The sequence below is a fragment of the Drosophila hydei genome, unplaced genomic scaffold (genome assembly GCF_003285905.1).
Source record: "Drosophila hydei strain 15085-1641.00,03,60 unplaced genomic scaffold, DhydRS2 tig00000211-arrow-pilon, whole genome shotgun sequence".
Taxonomy (NCBI): Eukaryota; Metazoa; Arthropoda; class Insecta; order Diptera; family Drosophilidae; genus Drosophila; species Drosophila hydei.
In genome coordinates this window covers 1,344,211-1,359,970 of record NW_022045685.1, presented here as the reverse complement: position 1 = coordinate 1,359,970, position 15,760 = coordinate 1,344,211, and the positions used below count along the sequence as shown (strand labels likewise).

General features: G+C 44.9%; 2 protein-coding genes across 2 annotated transcripts in view; both read left to right on the top strand.

Moving 5' to 3' along the window:
• The window catches only part of LOC111603128, a 109,322-nt gene extending 97,386 nt beyond the window's left edge, over positions 1-11,936 (top strand). The window contains exon 5 of the mRNA XM_023320602.2: positions 11,750-11,936. Coding sequence (XP_023176370.2) covers positions 11,750-11,774 — 25 coding nt within the window. The 3' untranslated portion in view covers positions 11,775-11,936. The remainder of the gene's footprint in view (positions 1-11,749) is intronic.
• The window catches only part of LOC111603125 (eye-specific diacylglycerol kinase-like), a 32,198-nt gene continuing 24,278 nt past the window's right edge, over positions 7,841-15,760 (top strand). Inside the window, 2 exon segments of the mRNA XM_023320598.2 lie at positions 7,841-8,156; positions 8,660-10,242. Of these exon segments, the coding sequence (XP_023176366.2) occupies positions 8,067-8,156; positions 8,660-10,242 (1,673 nt within the window). The 5' untranslated portion in view covers positions 7,841-8,066.

Genomic DNA, 15,760 nt, shown 5'->3' with positions numbered 1-15,760 from the left:
CTTTTGTTCTATGTGTGTGTGTGGTTGTGTGTTGAGGTGTTGCTTCGAACCGCTCGAGTTGAAAATTGCCGCACAACTGAACCGAACTGCAGGCGAGTCAATGGAAATTCGTTTCGACTGTTTTGTTTGTTTTTCGACTTGTTTATTTTTTTTTTCCCAGTTTTTTTTTTCCACTGCTCATTGCGTGAATTGGCTGCTTTCTTGCCGCATTGTTGTTGCTGTCGCTGCTTAAAAATTGATTAACGCTTTGCCTATAACAAGTTTCGAATTACCAAAAGGCGTCTAACTGACGTTGAGCTGTGACTTCGTTGCCAAGTCCCAGTTCCACTTGTCAGTTTCGTTTAGTTTTTCTCTCCCTCTCGCCTATTGAGTGTATGTGCACAGCAATTTAGCACCTGTGCTTCATGTGTGTGCGTGTGCATTTAGGCGTATCTCTAATTCTTGGCTTGTTAAAGAATTTCTATTGATGATTTCTTGTTTTCGGGCCACTCGTCTAAATGGCTTCCCATTGCCACTTGGTCGTGTTTATTGCCGCAACTATTTAACACTCTTGGCTACACTGTTGCCGCCGCCAAAGCGAGCATATGCCCTGCTGCCTGGCAAAGGTGGCCTGATCAAAAATCTTTTAGCCTTGCCCTGAGCCAACTCAAGTTGTGTCACACTCTAAGGTGTCTATGCAACTCGAAGAATAGCTTCAAGCAGAGTATGTAAAGACAGCTTCTGACTGCTTGTGTTCGTTCGCATTTTCTATTTACTTTGTGCGGGCATATGCTATATGTATATGGCGTTTTCCTTTTGCCAGCCTCATGTTAAATGCCCTAATTTCTGGACCACTTTGGCCCTGTGGTCGCTGACGTCGCGACGTCAGCTGCTTCTTTAGCACCTCGGTGTGATCTGTTCAGCTTGTTTATGCTACACTCCAGAGCCGTCTACTGATGCGATTTGTTGTGCGGCGGCGGCGTAGAGGCGCTCACGCGCTCACCATGCTGCGCTGCCATTTAGACCGGTGTCATAATTGCAAGCAATATTCTGTGTGCCCTCAAACATAGGCGGAAGATTGGGCTGTAGCTGATGCAGTGGCAGCTGAACCTAATGCCTAATATGCTGGCACTTGAGTGGCTGCCAGACGCAGAATATGGCTCGGTCGATGTGTAATGTGTGGCTAAATGTGCCTAATGTGCGCAAATCATCAAGGATGTCAAATACACACAGACTAACACCCACACACACACACATAGAGCGAGTTTAGTATAAGTAGATACACACGCTCAGACATGCGTGTTCATATTTATAAATGAGTACATGCCAGAGTACTGCGTGCGCTATATATATATATACATATTTATATATAAATATATATATATATATATGCCTGAGTACTTATACACATGAGCATAGGCAGCATATCATCCGCTTATGAACTTCAGCCATGCACATGTTTCGTTAAATCCTTCGAAATTCCGCTGAAAATTACAATTCAAGCTGTTCGGAATACAAGATCAAGCCAAAGCCAACTCTTCAGTTGTGCTCCAAGTGCGTAGATACGTTTCGATATGTGATTTCTAGTTTATAGATAATAGACCATTGGCTGTTAACTAATCTGATAAGCCGCCTTTGTGCCTATGTTATAGACGTTGGAGTTATAGAGACATAGCTTGAGTCACATCTGGCACAAGCTGGAGCATTGCGTACAGGGTATCTGCGAGTCGAGCATTGCAGTTAGCAAACGCGCAAATCTTGCGCCCAAATTATAAGTCGTTCGTCTTATGCAAAGTCTCAAAAAAAAAGTCGATATAATACAGGAGGGGGAGGAGTCAGGGGAGGTGGGTAGGTGCACAAAAAGTTTCAATAAAATGTTGTTAAATATTTAAAAGCAACGCCGTCTTTCCGGTAGCCAGCACCTGCCCCCGCCGCTGCCACTGGCCCTTCGAGTCTGGCCCCTGGCTGGTGCGTGCTTGTCGATGCTTAGGAAATAGCAAACACGAAATTCATAAGGCAAACAAAATGAAATGTCGGTCAGCAGCTGCTAAGGATGTGAACTCGGGCAACTTTAGGTTAACTTCTGGGGCCGGCACAACAATGCCCCATGGCATACTTTCAGGCGGACGGCTGCACAGCTATAAAACCTACAGAAACTGAAACAAAAGCACAACTGTACAACATGGAGACAAACAGCAAATACAAAAAAAAAAAAAAAACAGAAACAGAAACTAAAGGGGCCACAGCAACAAATGTTAGCTGCAGGCGAAAAAAATCATTAACAAAATGTCAAATATGCCAGGTCGGCTGTCAGATGTGAGATATAAACACCCTTTAAAGAGGTTAGCTTAGCTGGGAGTGAAAAGGAAAATCTGTTAAGCTTTCAGCTCGCCAAGTGCAGCGGCCTGGCCATGGCTCAATGAGTGTCATTTGTCAATCTATCTCTGAGCTGTTTAAGCTATTGTAAATTATTTTAACAACATAATTCTGACGCTGATCGGGTGCTCGACTGTTTGCAGTCAGTATCAATAATTGTGCAACGCAACATTTCGCTCGGCTGCAATTTTGTGGCATACGCAAATCGATGGCGACACTAAAATTTCACACTTAACCTGCTCCACTAGCCGAGCGGGCACAAGGAGCAGCAACAACTTGGCATCGATTCACTCGATTGAAGCCTTTGGTCGATTTTCAAGTATGCAGATGCCAATGCGGCAAGCGGCATGCGACATGCGGCAAGCGGCATGCGGCATGCGGCAGCCCTTGGGCCGTTCGCTTTGAGCATGCAACCTGCCAACTCTTGAACACTCGCAAACCTTTCACACATTTCTCACACTCTGATTGCTCTAGTGTTTAGTTTTCCTCCTCTACCAATTGTGCCCAGCCAGGTTCACAGCACTTCAACTGCGCTAAAGCAACAGAAAGGCGGTCAAGAATCAGTCCTGAAATGAACTTTTTTCTCTGTATATTCACAAGTGTTTCAACAATTTCTGTGAAATATTGAAATATTTCAATTCCAATGATGAAGTAATTTAGTAGCAGCTGGCTGAACTGAACAAATAATCAAAGCTATCAGCTCTCAGCTCTATTTGTGGCGACTGCAATTCCAGCAACAGAAATCGTTGTCAATTGAAACCGTTTATCGTGTTGCTACAAAGTCAATCATATGTTTTTGTTAGCAACAATGCCATGATTGAGCTCCTAAGTAGCTTGGCCTAAACTTTTCACTTCTTGGCATTAGCATCGCAGCAGCGTTGCAGCAGCTACCTAAGTATATAATATATACAATCAATTTGCTATCAGGGCTCCAGGGGGAGCGCAATAAAGAATTTTCTTTTCTTGCTAATTTTTCGTTACATTTTTCTTTCTGCTGCTGCTGATGCTGCTGCTGCTGCTACTTCCTTTTGCTTTTTCTTCTTCTTTTTGGTTGTTTGTTTGTTTCTGGTTTTTGTTGACATTTCTTGAGAGTTTTCACCCTGTTTGGCGACCTGCTGCTTCCACTCTCTTTCTCACACTCTCTGTCTCCGGCTTGGGTTCTTATGCCATTGCGTTCATTGATAAAGAAAAGAAAAGAAAAAAACAAAAAAAAAGGAAACGCTGGAAAATTGTTTCTGTTGGCCCGCTTGTTGTTATTATTGTTATTTTACTGTTGTCTTTTGCACGTCCAACCTCTCGACACGTGTCCACGTGGCCCGTGCGCGCATCGCAAAGGCAAAAAAGGAAAACTTTTCCCATTCGCTTTCGGGCCTTTCGCCGAAATCATTTGATTCCCAAGTTTATTTTCAAGTTGCCTTTCACTGACTTTTTCCCACAACTTTCGACACAGTGCTCGTCCGAATATCTGGCGCAGTGTTTTGCATTTAAATATACTTTTGGCAATTTCAATAGCATTAGCACTCGGTTAACTAACCCGTGCCCCGACCTCCATTCAGCGCTCTTCAGTTGGCATTTTCTTTTATGATCTCGCGTGGCAATGCTCTCAAAACGTTTCGTGTTTATTAATTTCCCCAACAGCCATTAGCTGCAACAAACCACTTTTGGCACACTGACAAATAGCGGCAAATTATTAAGTTCCAGTTCTACGCCAGCGACCGATTCCCTGTGCCCGGAAATGACCCAGTGCCAAAGCAGTTTGCAAACTTCCACCGCCCGCCCGACCGCCCGACCGCCGGACGCCGCGAAAAAGAAAACCAACTTTTTGGGCAATTTCTTTTTTTAGCTGCCCGCCAACAATTAATTGAAATTAACATATTTTGCTTTTATTTAAGGCAACTTATCAGGCGAAGCAAACCATTTCAGCCCAACCTTTTGGGCTGGCCTCCCTGCTCCATTCCGCCTCCTCCTCCCACACACTGTCGCGCTAATATTTCAGCTGTCATGTCGATTTCCATGGCTGAATTTCTCTGCAGCGCGAAAAGTTTTCATTTTTTGAAGTTCTCCTCCAACCCTTATCCTAGGGTTAGGCAATCGCGTCTATGCTGTGTGGGCGTGGCAGCTGTTACGCATTTCAATCAGCATTAAGTTGCTCCATTCGCTTGGCCATGGGAGTTGACTTTAAAACAGTTCATATCTTTAACAATTGCTTATCGAATTCGGTTATCGATAACCTGCAATCGTTTGCTAAATAATGCCGCTTTAGTCAACGCTCAGCCCTGAACTATGAGAATTATCTGAGCTTAAAGATTCTAAATTAGTTATCGATAATATTAATCGATAAGTTGCTGATTCGTTTAGAGCACCTTTGGAAGAGTGCATGCTGCTTGTTTCCTCTAAAAAGCTCAATTGATCTGAAATTAATCTACTTTTAAGGCAACTCATATGAAATTTGGCTTTTTATGTAGCTTTTCTTAAGATCGTCAAAATACATTATATCAAAATTAAAGCTTTAATGCGCTTGAGGAGGTGTGTTGTGTGTGTTTACATTTGATTGCTAACTCGAAAAACTCAATATTAAGAGCATTTAATGAGCTTTAAGCTTTTAAGCACAGTCATTTTCTATAGCAGTCACAACATAATCATCATTTTTATCTATTTTGGTTAATTTAAAAAGCTGAGCCAAGTAAAGCGCCGTCTCGCATGCCGTGCGCCAAATTGATTGAGCTTTCACTAGATGTTCTGCAAACATTTTACGCTTCAACTGGGCCAGAGATTCAGCCCGCTCAAATCACAATTCCCGACGAACACGCCAGAAGGGGCTAACCGACTGACTGAGTGGCTGCCTGGGTGGCTGCCTGGTTGGTTGGCTGGTTGGCTGAGCAGGCAGGCGCCATTTCCCAGGCACCACAACTCCCATTTCTGAGGTCTCGGGTGCATAATGTGGACATTGCTCATACGCCACCGATTCCCCAGTTGCCTTATTTGCTTGTGCTTGCGTTGGCTTTGTAGTTAGTATTTAGTTTGTGTTATTGTTTGCTCAGCTCCTGTTGTTCCCTCTGCCCTTTATGAAAAATTATACAAAACTTTTAACTTAGTGTGCGCGCAGCTTAACAATTATGGGGCCAGGCAACGGTCGCCTAGGTGGAGCGATACAGGCCCAAGGCTTCTCTGTGTGTGTGTGGTGCGTGGCTTAACAGCAAATGAATTATGTGCTTGTCATAAGTGCGCGTTCTGCACGCTGTGCATTTGATTTGCCTTTTAAACGGTGGGCGTGGCTGGATTACCGCGCAACAGCAAATCAGGTCAAGCAGCATGGGCCACGCACAGAGCTGCCAATGATGCCATTAGTGCAAAGCCGAGAGTTGCAATTGGCCGGAACTCAAAAGCAGCAACACAACTCATCGTTAAAGTGAAGAGTTTCCGACTCGATTTTCAGGCAACATAGTTGCTCTAGAGTTTCATGCCCGCGAATACAGTGTAATAAGATATTTTCATGTTAACCTCAGTGTTGGCTCTTGAATTGCTCTGGCGATTCGAATGCGAATCAATGTGTATTGCTGGCATGTGTGGCGCGCGCTGACATTCGAGTCTGCGACTGCCGCCTAAAGGTAGGCAATGGTTTGTGCGTTGCGTGGGGCATTCATGTTTAAAGAGGTGAAAGCAATCTGTGCTTTGTGCCCGGTGTCTCGCCAAGTATTTTAGCGCGATAATTACGCGCTACTCAAGTTCCGGGCCGCTACCTATAGCGTCGGGCTGGCTGTGTGGGCGGCGAGCCCAGTTAGCCGTGAGTACTACGCGTTGGCTGAACTTTCGGCATTTCTGTGGAATTCAATTTCAAAGCTATATCATTTTCATTTAATTTCACGCTTTCAATTTGCCAACCGAGCGACGACAACACATACACACAGCTATAACAACTAGTGCCGCCTGCTGGAGGGTCTTGTGGGCTATCCTTTTTGACTGGCTCTCCACGTAGCCGTCCTTTGCCACAATGCCTTTCACTGCTGCTTGTGTATAGCTCGCTGTGTGTGTGTCTAGATGACCTCGCCCGTGCCTCGCCCCTGCCTCGCCGTTGGCGTGCCATAATAGATTTTTGCACCTATTGTCTGTAAAACGAAACCGTAACGAGCTGCCAACATCGCCGATACCCTTAATATGCATGTGGAAACATATTTTGCTTTACTTTTTGCCATCCATCAGCTTGATTGACAGGCCATCATATTTGAGTATTTCTCGTTTTCGGATTGACTATAGATATTATTTTCGCACCAGGCAGTCGATAGACCCTGCCAGCACATGTCTGCGGGGTATGGCAAGTGCATTGAGGGCTGCGCATTGCATGATTGGATGCTCTTTTGATTCACATTCTATTTTGGGCTGTGCGTGGATCTCGCTTGGATCCAATGAAAACGGTTTTCTATTCACTTCAATGTCTAAATTTATTTTTTTTTTTTTGCCAACAAGTTGAGCTGGCAGCTTCAAAGAACTCGTCTCATATTCATGAATTGTTTCATAAGTTTTTAGGTATAAATTTATTTTTTCTTCTTTTCATTTTGTTGAGCTTAGTTCAAGTAAACTGAATTTGAAGGCACTAATACAGGCAGCAGTGTGTGTGTTGTATCAAATTGCAGGTTGTGGGCTAGTGTTAAGTGGGCTAATGAAGGGCTGAGGTGAGTGTAGAGCCATCTAGCGGTGGCTAAGTGTGATTGGCTGAATGATGATGAAAACTTAAATACTTTATATTATGAGAAACTAACGTAATCAATTCTTGCTTTCTCCCTCCATTTCTCTCGCGTTTTCTCGCTCCTGCGTTGCCCTCGCACTTTTGTTAATTACAATATATAGCAAAAACTTTGATTAATTAAAAGTAAAGGGAAGCGCAACAACAAGAGCAACGCCAGCAAAAACAACTCGCGGCACAAAAGCAGCTCGATGTCGAGGAGCGACACTCAACTCATCGTGGACTTTTTGTGCGTTAGCCTTGTTCGCTCGCTCGCCAAGGACACCTTTCAATAAACAACAAAACAAGCAGAAATACAACAAATAAAAAAAAAAAAAAGAACGGAAAAAAAACTTTAACAAATTTGCAGCAAATCATCGAAATGGAATTTAGCATCGGAATTGCCAAGCATTTAGCGAGCTATAACAACAGCAGCAGCAACATCAACAGCAGCAGCAACAGAACCACCAACAGCAACAACAATAGCAATCAGATCTCGATGAAAAATTGTTCTAAATCTGTGCTAAACAATCGCTGCAACAAAAACAACGACAAACAACAACTGAATATCAAGAGCGAAAGCGACAACAACAGCAACATTAGCAACAGCAACAGCAACAATAGCAATAGCACAACGATTCCGATATCAGAAATAGCAACAGCAACAACAACAACGTCAACCATAACTAAGCAGTTAGATCAAATAAAAATTGCAGCAACCGATAGACAAACAACAGCAGCAACAAAAGCTGACGCTGAAACAGCAACAATTACAACAACAGCAACAACTACAACAACTTTAAAAGCTGCAGCGACCGTCCATCAAGCAGCTGCCAGCATCAGCAACAACTATAACAACAACAACAACAGCAACAACTTCAACTAGATCGGCAATAGCAACTGCAACGACCAACAACCGGCGAGCAGTTCAAGCCCAGCAACAACCAACAACAACTAACAACCAACAATTGACAGTCAACCAACCATCAGCATGCAACGTCTACGCACGACTTTCACGCGTTCGCGAACTCCAACGGGCGCCGAGATGAAAATGCAGAATAGCCTCGAGGTGCCCAAGCAGGTACAATGTCGTTAGCAGTTTCTTCTATCGATAAGTTATCGAACGACTAGAGCTTAGCTGTCGATAATTTATCGATAATATATCGTTAATATATCAGCTTATCGATACGTTAAAGTGCATAAGCAACAGCCCTTTGATCGATAACTGCTCATATATGATCGATAATTTTGTGTTGTGTTATCGTTATTTTTCTGTGCATGCGAAAATCTTCTAAATCAATTTATCGTTTATCGCGCGTTTTGTTTTAACTTTTGCAAAGCTTTTCGTTTGCTTATCGATAACCTGCAGCATACTAATCTGAGCCAATAGCAGTGCTGCATGTTCGATAACTTATCGTTTTCCTTTTAGCTTTTGTTCTTGTTTCTGTGCTTTTGATCGGCACACCCCTCTCGACTTGTTGGTGTCTCTTGCCTCTAAGTATGGGGCAGCTATGTTATACTCTCTCTCTCTCTCTTTCTCTCTCTCTCCCTCTCTTTGTCTTTGCGCGTGCTGCTTACCCGCAGGTGCGCTCTGCCTCGTTTGATGAGATGCAGCTGGAGGCGCAGCGCATGTCGGCTCATCTGCTGAAGCAGCAGTCATCCTCGTCAGCGGAGGAGCGGTCATCGGAAGGCGGCTATCTGCAGGTGCCGCAGGCAGCGCATGCGCAACGTTCGCACAGCTTTGACTCGGCAGCTGCCTCGGTGGGCAGCGACGATTCTGGCGCCTTTCTGGAGGTGCCGCGCCGCTTGAAGGCGCGACGTAGCTCGTCGACCAAAACGCCGCCGCCATGCATCCATTGCTACTATGTGGAGCAGTACGAGAAGCAGATGAGCGCCGAGCAGCGCTACTTCATTGACCATCGCGAGCTGACAACACTCAGCTACAGCAACACCAGCTCCGAGGCTAGCGATGATGAGGACATAACCGAGGCGCTCGAGGATGACGAAGACGACGAGGCCGACGGACCAGCAGAGGGCGATGCAGAAGCCGACGCGGATGCCGATGTGAATGCGGATGGAGATGCTTGCGCTGAAGCGGATGCCAGCGGTGGCACAGAGCTAGACGATGATGCGGCCGCTGAGATGGACATCCGCATGTCCAATCTGAGCATGGGCAGCAGCATTGAGGAGTCACGGGCGCGTCTGCCCAGGCAAATGCGTCGCCATACGATCGGCAGCTCGGTGACAACCTCCGAGGATGAGGGCCTGGAAGGATCTGACCATGGCTCGCCGCACTTCGGCAACACGCTGCTGCCGCCGCAGCCAACCACGCCCTGTGGCATCACCTTTACGCTGTCGCCGACCAACGGCGATTATCCACCATTTCCGACCTATGCGTTTCCCATTGACCCCAGCTCGCCGCCGGTCTCGCCGTTGGCCACGCCCACGCCTGCATCAGCGTCCGTGGTGCGCTCTAGCCCGCTGCTGGAGCTGCCGCCATCGGCCACCGGACATATGCAGCTGAGCGCAACAGCAGCCGCAGCAGCTGCGGCACTGACCCTGCCCGCTGTTGGCAACAGCGGCGGCACCACCATCAACGCAAGCAGCATTTGCATCAGCGCCGATGTTGACGAAGCCGGTGTCGCGATGGGCGTGCCACCGGGCCGGGCAAGACGTCGCTCCATTTCGCGGCAGGAAGCCATCTTTGTAGAGCCCACTGGCAACTCGCTGGAGAATGTGTCGCACGAGGAGGTGGACAACACCAAGTCATCAGTGGACACGGCAGACTCACTTGATGAGGCCTCCACGATGGCCACTTGCGGCTCGCCAACGGCCGCCAATGCAGCAGCTGCGGCCAATGCTGCCGCGTCAGCACATCATGCCGGGTTCGTGGTGCGGGACATTTATCTAACTGTGCCGGATCTGAAGCGAGACCGTGCCGCCTCGGTGGACTCATGCTTCACGAAGCTGTCGTCGGGCGGCAAGACCGAGGAGCTGCAGCCCTCCGATGATGGCTGCTTCCTAACCGTACCGAACATCAATGCAACACGATCCCGTTCCGTGGACATTGTCCTGCCCACCGACGAGCAGGCGCGCTACAAGGCTCTCGCCATGACAGGCAGCGGCGGCGGTGGCAGTGGAGCAGCCGCTGGCCTCTATGCGGATGGGTAAGGCGCTCTCTTAACCTGCACACATTGTTTGTTTCTTATGTTTTCGTGTTGTCTTCTGTTTCCTTCTGTTTGCTTCAGTTAGCTATCGATATATCGATAAATAAATAACAAATTGCTTGCAGCAAGGCAAACTAATTGAGATATAAGAGATGTTTTGTGAGCAATCATCGACAGCTGCAGGCTTAGCAATTTATGTTTTTTTTTTTATGATTAGAACTAAGATTACTGATCAATAAATATCGATATTTAGATAACAGCACTTCAATTATTAATAATATGGCCTGGCTAATCGGCACTGCAACCGATATAGTCGCTGAGCTAAGCTGAGCCACATTAGCATTATCATCATGCTCGACACGTGCTTACCCAGTGGAGGGACATGTGATGCCAGCGGCCGGGTGGGGCAAGTCTTGCGGCTTTAAGCCTAATTAGAAAAAGAGGTTCGGCTAACTGGAAAGCGCAAAGTTAGAGCCGCATTTCATAATTCACAGGCGGCGCGCGGTCATTGACTGGACTGCCGGCTGTGCTGGCCGCAACGGAATCGAGTCGCAGTCAAAGCACGAGGCACACAGGGTGTTTCGGCTGACGCATGTATAAATTATGGCGGCTGTTGTTGAAAAAGCGGCTCAGCCAAGCGATTTCCTTGAATTACAACAAAAGTAGCTCATAAATAACATTCAAACAAAGTGTCCTGTTGCCCAAAATGACAGCTAAACGAACAGGCGGACGGACAGATACTGTATACGACCCGTATATGCCCGCATGGCCAGCTAGTCCGGACAGCTCGGACAGTGCGGACGGCAACCGCTTCACGCTGAGTGTCGCTCGAGTGTAGCCAATTGTGGGCAATTTGTAAGCGGGCGAAACGCTGAGCTTGGGGGCGTGGCAGCCGCTGTTGCCAAATATGGTTAAGCCGTTGTAGAAACTTGTTTAGATAGATTGATGATTATGAGTTTTGCGACAGGCATGCAAGTTAATCAGCCTGAAAAAGACACAACTTTCTGATGGATAGCCAAGTTAAGCGGCTAGTTATTTATTTTTTTTTTTTGCCTCGTCCCTCTCACTCAGTTTGTCAGACATATCTGGAAAAGTTTGCCTGCAGATAGATTTCATACTTTTGACTGAATCGTAGTTATCGTATCAAATCACAGCTGCGTCGAGTGAGGACAAAGAGCTTCAAGCTTTAAGTGAGATTAATAGTAGGCCGAGCTGCATATTAAAATGTTTTCTGAGGTTAAGTTTTAAATTCAAAGCACTCGAGTTGGACTTTTGTTTTGGCTCAGACACGAAGCCTAAAGATTAAACTGTACAAATCATGAGTTTCCAAGCTCATGGGTGAGCTGCTTAAAGCTCACTTAAAGCTTAAGGCTTACTACTAACTGTTTGCTGTTGTTCTTTGTGTGCTTTTGTTTACACATTTGATTTTTATGTTAAGTTATTGACTTTGTAGACATTCTAAGGCTTCTTCCAATTTACTAAGATTTCCCTTTTATCTCCATTGCAGGTACGTAAATATTATGGTCAACTGAATTTATATTGCCTATAGCCAGCAAAAGAGAACAAAACCACGGTCAATTTGCACAGATAAGTATTGTGAGCTGTTGGCCCTAAGCCAGGCCGTACAAAGGAGAAGATGAAGAAGAAGAAGAGGGACATAGTAGTCGGTATTGTATTTACACACGAGAGATTTCCTTTTTAATTTCCGATTCATGTGGTTGCGTGGTGCACGAACATATTGGGTAGGATGTTCATTTATGAGCGGACTTCTATATAAATATTTTCTTTTTTGTAATCTTGATTTACTTGCTGTTGGGTCTATTAGCAAGCTGGCCGGCTGGGCATTTGGCTTGCGCCCCCAAGCGGATGCCAATGGCCATCATAAAGTTGATTTTTGATTTACGATGCCCAAGCGTGACATGTTATTGTCTATCTGCACCACCCAGCCTTTAGTATTGTACTGTGTGCGTGTGTGTGGGTGGATGGGTGGATGGTTGGGTGGTTGGGTGGTTGGCCCCTCCAGCCATTAACTGGACAATGATATGTTTAATTTTTTGACCTTTTGCTCAATAAAATGGAAAATATTATAAAATCATTCAATCATGCGGCGCATGTCAGCATTGCAGCCATTCAGCCAACCAGGCAGCCAGTCAGTGGACCAACCATTTAGTTTATTTTCTTTTTTTGGCTTCGCTTCCCTCTTTTCGGTGGCTAAATGCGGCTCATTCATGCGATTTCGACGGCCATCATTGCGGCTGCGTTTTTTTTTTGCTGTTTGGCTCCCTAGGGCAGCCACAACGATAACAATAATAATAACAACAGCAGCAACAAAAACAACAACAACAGCAAACAGCAAACAGCAAACACAAAGTTAACTTCACTTTTATGACAATGGCGAAAATAATTTTATGAAAATTCTCCCCAGAGGCGCAGGGAATTGCAGGCATCTAAATTACCATAAATACCAGAGGCGCTGTGGGAGCATTTGAAAAGTGGGCGGGCTTATTATAGCTGCTGACCCGGCTATTAAGACGGCATTAACAGCCAAGAGCTTGCACACAGCTCAATGCTGTTAATCTTCAGTCAATGCTCAGTGCAACAGTTGTGAATAGCTAAAAAGATAAGCGATAGATAATCAGCAATTAGTGTTCGGATCAAACAATCTATCTTCGATGTAGAGACGTAGACAGCTTAATGGCTAATTGAATTGAACTAATTGACTGAATGCAACAGTTGAGAGAAGTTTGTGTTAAGCGAGTCCACAAAATAGGATGGAACTCGGCAGGCCACGGCCAAAAGGATTTGACTGAATAGATTACGTGATAGCTGATAATCTAATAATAAAATAATATTCAAATAATTTATATCATATTATATAACAGTAATATATATTGAACTAAACTAAAGGGGCTCACAAAACACTTTTAAATATTTTTACAAATTCTTTGAAGCGCAGAGTAAGACTTGCAAATACCTAATGAATACCATTGAGTTCTAATATATACTAAATCTTTATGTTACCACGCCCAATATATATTTATATATAATTAGACTAGATCTCGCTCCTAAAGGGGCTCAGGTAATATTTTGAAATATTTATTACAATTTTTAGAGAACGATTTAAAGCGAAGAATAAGACTAGCTGCAAGTCTTATTCTTCGCTTTTAATCGTTCTCTAAAAATTGTAATAAATATTTAAAAATAAGTAATAATGAATACTGAATTTTTACATTATCATATATATCTATAAAAACATGTCATTTGAAATATATTATCTCGAAAGCCTGTTCCAATTGCCACATTCTAGTTTTAATGCTATAAAATTGGCCTTGCCACAGTCAAATAGTTGCCATTAGTATGGCCATATAGAGCTCAAAATACATAAAAAAAACTACGCACAATATTGATTTATACATTTATATATATATATATATGTCTATATATATAGTTATAGATATATATCTATATATTTATAGATTTCTATAATTACATATTCGTTTCAGTTGAGCGATCTCAGAAATATTTTGCATTGGATCCAATATTTAATAATAAGCGCGCAAATGGTTTCGCTTGACTGTGAGAGATCATGTGATTCGACTATAAATTATATTCCCATAACATTCGCATTTAAATCAAATTTTCGTATATTTCACTTGAGTGAGCAATGATCCATAATGTTGATTGGATGGCTTCAATACGTTTGATCCATCATCGAATTTGTGGAACTAATGATTGGCATGAATTCGAAAAGTTATACACGTTTGATTTGGAAATCCTTGATCGGCCTGTGACGTCGCCTATCTGATATTTTCCAAGATTTCATCGCGCGTGCGTTCATGTCTGTGTGCAGCATATCGCTGCACTCTAATAGACTGCTGATGGCCACTCAATTTTTCGGCTAGACCATAAAAATGTCTATCGTAATGCTGTCGATGCTGCTGGCCGTGGCCAGGGCCAGGCGGCGCGGGGCAGGGCATTGCTGCGGCTGGAGTTCCAGTTCCGGATTGCTGACGCACACCGCAAATAACCAGCGCAACAAGAGCCAGCTAAAACAACAAGCCGATTTCTGTTTTTTGCTATTCCATACCCTAGGCTCATTAACCCTCTAACAGGGAGTATTGCGTTCTCCTTCACGTATTGCAAATTGTAGATTAGAAGCTTGGGGCATTCAACAGAGACTAAATTTGATCTATGCATTGGTGCCTCCTTTGCTGGGTATTTGTGTGAGTAGTATTGACATTAAGTGCTCATGAGCTATAAGTATTTCGGTGCTTGCTACAGGGCATCAGTTAGTTGGGCAGTCTAGGGGCTGCGCATGCCTTCACTTGTCTGGGAACTACGTCATCAACAATCGTCAATCGTCAGTCCGTCAGTCGTGTGTGTACACGCCGTGGCGCTGGCGGTGGCGAAGGCGGGGACAAACGCCAACAACAAAGGCAACAAAATTGAAATGCAAATTGAAGGCACAAAAGCGAAAAATGCCAGCGAACAATCAAAGCGAGACAAAAGCAGCGCAGCGCAGCGCGCAAGTAGCAGAGCTAAAAATGTCACCATGGAAAAATGAAAGCAGCAGGCGCAAGAGATCCCACCAAACTCACAAAGACCCCCAACCACCCACTCACCCGCACGAACACGAGCAGAGAGAAGACAGACGTACGCACACGGCAGCCACTAGAAAACGTCACACAAAACTCACCACAAGACAGAGGTGACAAAGCGCACAGCTTGGCGATCTGTTGACGCTGGCGTCGACGTCAACGGCAGCGCTGATACCAACGGCGGACGGTGACGGCGGCGCCGACGCTGACTGCCGGCCGCTGCTGCTGGCTGCTGCCGCGTCTGCCGCTGCTCGACGGCCGATCGCTGCCTCAGTTGCCGTGTGTGGTTGGACGCCGCCAGCCAGCAAAAAGAACGTGAACGTGAACCGTAAAGAGTCGCAGCGCAGCGAAACGAATTAGCTCACGCACGCACGCACGCACGAATGCACGGAGAAGGCACGCGCCGGCTCGCGAGCATAACAAAAGAAATATCAAAAGTTCTAACGAATATATATATATATTATGGATAGACCAAAGTGGCAAATCTATTAAGTTATTAAGTGTGTGCGCTGATTGGAATAATTATGCGTTATTTTCTTTATCTTTATAATATATATAGATACATATATACATATATATGTGTGTGTTTTGTTTTTGTTGTTGTGCAGTGACTGCGACTGTGACTGGGCTCAAGCAGAGGATCTGCGAGCAGCGGATAATTTAGATAAAGCAGCAAAAAACACAAATTGCATGCAATTTTGTTATCAACTCTTTGTATTTGTTGTTGTTGTTGCTCTTTTAATCCGCTAAAGTGAAAAATGTCAAATCAAAACAACAAAAAACACAAAATGTCGAGGGGCAGTGGGCGCTGGCCGGTGGGCGTGCCGCTTGCTGTGCTGCTTAATTGACAAAATTTCAACATTTGATATTTCACAGAACATTCGGTCAATTGACTCGCCTTGCCGGGGCAATGTTTAATT